This window comes from Austrofundulus limnaeus, unplaced genomic scaffold (genome assembly GCF_001266775.1).
Source record: "Austrofundulus limnaeus strain Quisiro unplaced genomic scaffold, Austrofundulus_limnaeus-1.0 Scaffold215, whole genome shotgun sequence".
NCBI lineage: Eukaryota > Metazoa > Chordata > Actinopteri > Cyprinodontiformes > Rivulidae > Austrofundulus > Austrofundulus limnaeus.
The window spans coordinates 154,452-155,536 of NW_013952617.1; the positions used below are offsets into that span (position 1 = coordinate 154,452).

At 46.6% G+C, this 1,085-nt stretch overlaps 1 protein-coding gene across 2 annotated transcripts in view; it reads right to left on the minus strand.

Moving 5' to 3' along the window:
- Positions 1-1,085, minus strand: part of LOC106525148 (delphilin) — a 37,855-nt gene continuing 36,770 nt past the window's right edge. For both annotated transcript variants that reach the window (XM_014019273.1, XM_014019272.1), the window contains exons 20-21: positions 528-692; positions 1-273 (exon numbers count right to left, since the gene is read on the minus strand). In XM_014019273.1, the coding sequence (XP_013874727.1) occupies positions 202-273; positions 528-692 (237 nt within the window). In that variant the 3' untranslated portion in view covers positions 1-201. The remainder of the gene's footprint in view (positions 274-527; positions 693-1,085) is intronic.

Here is a 1,085-nt window from a genome sequence, read left to right on the forward strand (position 1 = left end):
TTTTTTTAAACGAAGGACTTAAAGTACTTGTTTGGCCCGGGTAGCCCTGGATCTGCTCCTTCGTTAGCTTGCAGTGTTTGGTCCCGTCGTGTTTGCTGTAGGTGAGAGTGTCTCTGTTCCTGTCTGAGTGTGATCTTGGCACTTTGGTTGACGGAGAGCAGAGTGAGAATCTGTCGACTGGCTTCGATGGGTTTCTCACTCCTACCAGGCCAGAGGCGAAGACAATCTGGGGCTCCGGGGGTCCTCTGGAGTCTGGGTCTCACTGAGAGCTCTCTGAAAGATARCAAATGATTTTTATCTGATTTATTAGTAATTTTACTGTAGTATTATATAATTGTGAGCAGTTTTTTTTTTCAGAGAGCAGCACTTTACAGCCCAATCATTTCACAGCTGCAGGCAGTTTGTGCGAGAGCCTCGGGGTAACCTCGTCGCTGCGCCGAGTCGAATCTGTCACACGTTTGTTGAACGCAGGAAAGATACGAACCCCTCGCAGTCTGAGTCAAATATAGCTCCTCTCGGCCGCTCACCTCGAACTTGGACATGAAGTCTGAGAAGATGCCGAAGAAGGCGTCCGTGCTGGTGGATTTGCTGTCCTCGCCGAAGTAGGAGGCCACCTTGGAGAACTCCTCCATGGCCCGGGTCTGCAGGGACTCCAGAGACTGGATGGCGGGGTGGCTGTTCTCCAGGAAGCTCTGCGGGTCAAACAAACTGAATGATCTTTCAGAGGCTCTCTAACTACGATAAATCTAATAACCACGATCCTGAAACTGAAGCTCTGATTTATTTTTATGATACTTCGTAACCTTCAGGAAGATGTGCAGGAAAAGTTGAAAAATGTCACTTTAAATGTAAAGCCTTTTTTAAAACCATTTTGGACAGGATTGGAAAATATCTCAACAGACATGAGAAATGATTGAGATGAAAGTCAGGGCTGATTTGAACTGATCTACAAGCTTTAAGTGTTTCATTTCTTTCAAGTCCAGAAGAAACATTTCCTCTAACCCAGGGGTGTCAAACTCTTTTTCACCGAGGGCCACATGAGAGTTATGGGGCCCTCGAAGGGCCACTTGTAATGAACTTTGATG